The following is a 4,030-nucleotide window of genomic DNA, read 5'->3' on the forward strand; positions in this document are numbered from 1 at the left end:
CTTAGGAGCTAGAAGCAGAGCTGCCATATATGTCGGAGCCATCTTACTACCATAAAGGCCTGATTGATGATGTGCTGTAGAGATGGTTGTCCTTCTGGAAGGTTCTCCCATCTCCACAGAGGAACTCTGGAGCTCTGTCAGAGTGACCATCGGGTTCTCAGTCACATCTCGGTCACAAACTTCTTCCATTTAAGAATGATGGAGGCCACTGTGTTCTTGGGGACATTCAATGCTGCAGACATTTTTTGGTACCCTTCCCCAGATCTGTGCCTCGACACAATCCTTCGACCTTGTGGCTTGGTTTTTGCTCTGACATGCACTGTCAACTGTGGGACCTTATACAAACAGGTATGTGCCTTTCCAAACATGTCCAGTCAGTTAAATTTACCACAGGTGGACTCTAATCAAGTTATAGAAACATCTCAAGGATGATGAATGGAAACAGGATGCACCTGAGCCCTATTTCGAGTCTCAGAGCAAAGGGTCTGAATACTTATGTAAATAGGAAGAAATTAGTAGGGATTTATTTGGTCTTTATTTTATTTTCATAGCAGTACAGAATTGAGCAGATCATGATTGATTGTACATTCCAGCACAATAGGCAGCAGCATGCACTTAAACGATTGTTTGCGGACCGCCATGATATCATAGAAGAAAAAGAGAAGACATGACAGGGGAATTCCTTGTAGTGAAGCGACATGCTTTCTTCTGTCCGATGTTTATCAGGTCAGTGCAGATGACAGATACAAGACCAGGAGACGAGGATAGGATGCCTGTTAAGACTATTGAGATTCAGCCATAGTTCACATCAACCATAAACAGACAGAAAAATACAGATCATGTATGGGGAAGTATAGAGATGGTGGTTAGATTGGCCAAACTCATCATTACACACACCCTTCCCACCATCCCCCCACTGCACTACAGTTTCACTTCCCCATTGGTCTCTCTGCTTTCTCTTGCTTCAGTCTTGCGTGTACTACTATATATTCACACACTCCCTCTTTCTGTATTTTTCCATTTCTTTTTTCAAACAGGGCATGTCAATAACCTTAGTTATACCGAGTGTGTGTTTGTGTGCGCTTGTTTGTGCAGAGCTAGCAGCTGATTTCAGACTGAGTATTTCAATCATCTTCCCCAGAACTACTACTGTATGCTGACAAGCCCGGATGGCGGAGAGGGCAGTGCCACAAGAGAACACAGGGATCAATACAGGGATCCAACAGTCCAATGGTCCATACCCTGAAGCCACAGCTGAGAGCCTGGACCTTGAGGATTCGCATCAACAGGGTAAGAAGCACCTGGTTGCTTTCAGTAATTTTCCTTCAAAGGGTACTTTAAATAAGTAGCTAAGCAAAGCATGTGTTTGACTCTGCTTGTGTAAGCAGTAATATGACATTTTCATGTGTCTGTCTGTCTGTCTGTCTACTCTGTACGTAGGCGCGTGTGTGTATGACCTGTGTCCAGGCCCCAGTTCATCCTGTATGACCACCAAAGAGCTGCAGCAGCACTGGGGCGCGGTGAAGCACAGACTGAAGCCGGTCAAGCTGTTGTTTGAGATTCCTTCTGCACGCACCATAGCGCAGCACCTGTCCAAATACGTTGTGAGCTCTATTTTATGTACAGCATACAGCAAAGATTGTCAACTGGCGGGCCGCAGTCCAAATTCTATTTATTTGACCCCCTCCCAAAGTTTTCTATGCCCAATTTCTAAAATTGGATCTAGTTTTTGGACATAAAAGGCTGTAAAATGACTAGGAATTCACCTCAAAATGTTCCACTCAGAAATAGAAGCATATGAGATTGTGTACCAATGTAATCAAGGTTGGAAATTATGTTTTTGTCAAACACAATAATCTGTTTAGGCTTGTGTCAATTTGCAGAGTACAAATGATTTATAATTACTGTATGTTCTGCCCCTTGACTATCCGCTCAAGAAAAAAGCAGCGCTGAGTCTAGTTGATGATCCCTGGCATATAGTTTAGGGCACAGAAAAACATACTTTGTGAATTCTTCACCGTAGTTAGTCAGTGTTGCAGGAAAGACAATTCCATATTTTATTATCTTTTATTGGAAGATAGTCGAGTGAGTTTTAATAATAAAGTTGCAAGATATGAGGTTTTCTAAGTTAGACGTTTGTCCCAATGTTCCTGTGTTCTCCAGGTGTACCAGATCGTGTTGATCCGGTCAGGCAGCTACGACTCCAAGCGTGTGTCTGTCGAGCGTCGCTATAGTGACTTCGTCCACCTCCACCAGCAGCTCCTTGAAGACTTCAGCGAGGAGCTTGAGGAGGTAATACTTCCCCGGAAACTCCTAACTGGAAATTTTAACCCCGAGACCATCTGGGAACGCCGCCTGGCTCTGCGGGACTACCTGGCCCAGCTCTATGCAGTCCGTTGCGTCCGACATTCCCACCACTTCCTGGATTTCTTCACTGAGCCCGAGCAAAGACGAGCGCACGGCCTGCTCCGAGCAGGGCAGTTTGGGCCAGCTGTCGCTCTACTAGAGACCGTCCTGGAGCTTCAGGAGAAGATGGGAGGGTGGCAGAGTCCTGTTCTGCTTGTGCCCACGCTGTGTGCCCTTACAGTGTGCCAGAGAGACCTGGAAGAGCCGGAGTCTGCGTTCACCATTGGCCAGAGGGCGCTGCCCACGGTAAGGCGCTATGGGCTGAAGCGCTACAGAGGGCCACTGCTGGAGATGATGGTGGATCTGGGATACCAGTTAGGGCGACCTGTGGCTCAGCTGCAGGAGGAGTTGGTTCAAGTTAGGGATGCAGAGAGGGGACTGTTGTCTTTTCGGTCGCTTAAGGAGTTGGTGGTACAGGAGTTTACCTAGGCCTGATTCAGTTGAGATAAGCATGCACAACTTTAAATTATCCAATGACATCAATAGGGGTTGTGCAAACACTTCCACCGGGGAGAACATGTCCTTTAAAGTATAGACTTTATTCAGGAATTCTAGACCTAGCCTTCTTTACCAGGGTTGAGCCAATTCCATTTAAATTCAATCAATTCAGGAAGTAGAAATTCCAATTCAAGGGTCTTTTCAATAACATTTATGTTGGAGCACTCTTTTGAACATGTAAATGCAGACATGCCCCCCTGCCACACCCAACTATTTTCTTTCAAAACTGTATTTTAATAATGAAAGATACAACTTACATTTTCCCACTTACACCACCAGGGTCTTAACATATATATATATATAAGTATCAATCAAAAGTGTAGACAAAACAACTCATTCAAGGGTTTTTCTTTATTTTTACTATTTTCTACATTGTAGAGTAATAGTATATACATCACAACTATGAAATAACACGTATGGAGTCATATAGTACCCCCAAAAAGTGTTAAATCAAAATATGTTTTATATATAAGATTCTTCAAAGTAGCCACCCTTTGCCTTGATGACAGTTTTGAACACTCCTGGCATTCTCTCAACCAGCTTCATGAGGAATGCCATTCCAACAGTTTTGAATTAGTTCCTACATATGCCGAGCACTTGTTGGCTGCTTTTTCTTCACTCTGCGGTCCAACTCATCCCAAACCATCTCAATTGGGTTGAGGTTGGGTGATTGTGGAGGCCAGGTCATCTGATCACTGTCCTTCTTGGTCAAATAGCCCTTACACAGCCTGGAGGTGTGTTGGGCCATTGTCCTGTTGAAAATCAAATGATAGTCTCACTAAGTGCAAACCCGATGGGATGGCGTATCACTGCAGAATGCTGTGTTAGCCATGCTGGTTAAGTGTGCCTTGAATTCTAAATAAATCACCTACAGTATCACCATCACACCTCCTCCTCCATGCTTCACGGTGGGAGCCACCCATGCGGAGATCATCCATTCACATACTCTGCATCTTACAAAGACTCAGCCGTTGGAACCAAAAATCTCAAATTTGGACTCATCAGACCAAAGGACAGATCTCCACCGGTCTAATGTCCATTGCTTGTCTTTCTTGGACCAAGGAAGTCTCTTCTTATTATTGGTGTCCTTTAGTAGTGGTTTCTTTGCATCAATTCGACAATGAAG

At 44.4% G+C, this 4,030-nt stretch overlaps 1 protein-coding gene across 1 annotated transcript; it reads left to right on the forward strand.

Moving 5' to 3' along the window:
- The first annotated feature begins 1,050 nt into the window (after window positions 1-1,050).
- LOC139382793 (sorting nexin 20) lies at window positions 1,051-3,280 on the forward strand. The gene is made up of 3 exons (XM_071126979.1): window positions 1,051-1,290; window positions 1,441-1,604; window positions 2,164-3,280. Exons 1-3 carry the CDS (start codon window positions 1,170-1,172, stop codon window positions 2,833-2,835), a joined length of 957 nt encoding a protein of 318 aa, XP_070983080.1. The 5' UTR covers window positions 1,051-1,169; the 3' UTR covers window positions 2,836-3,280.
- Window positions 3,281-4,030: the final 750 nt, after the last annotated feature.

Source organism: Oncorhynchus clarkii, chromosome 2 (assembly GCF_045791955.1).
Source record: "Oncorhynchus clarkii lewisi isolate Uvic-CL-2024 chromosome 2, UVic_Ocla_1.0, whole genome shotgun sequence".
Taxonomy (NCBI): Eukaryota; Metazoa; Chordata; class Actinopteri; order Salmoniformes; family Salmonidae; genus Oncorhynchus; species Oncorhynchus clarkii.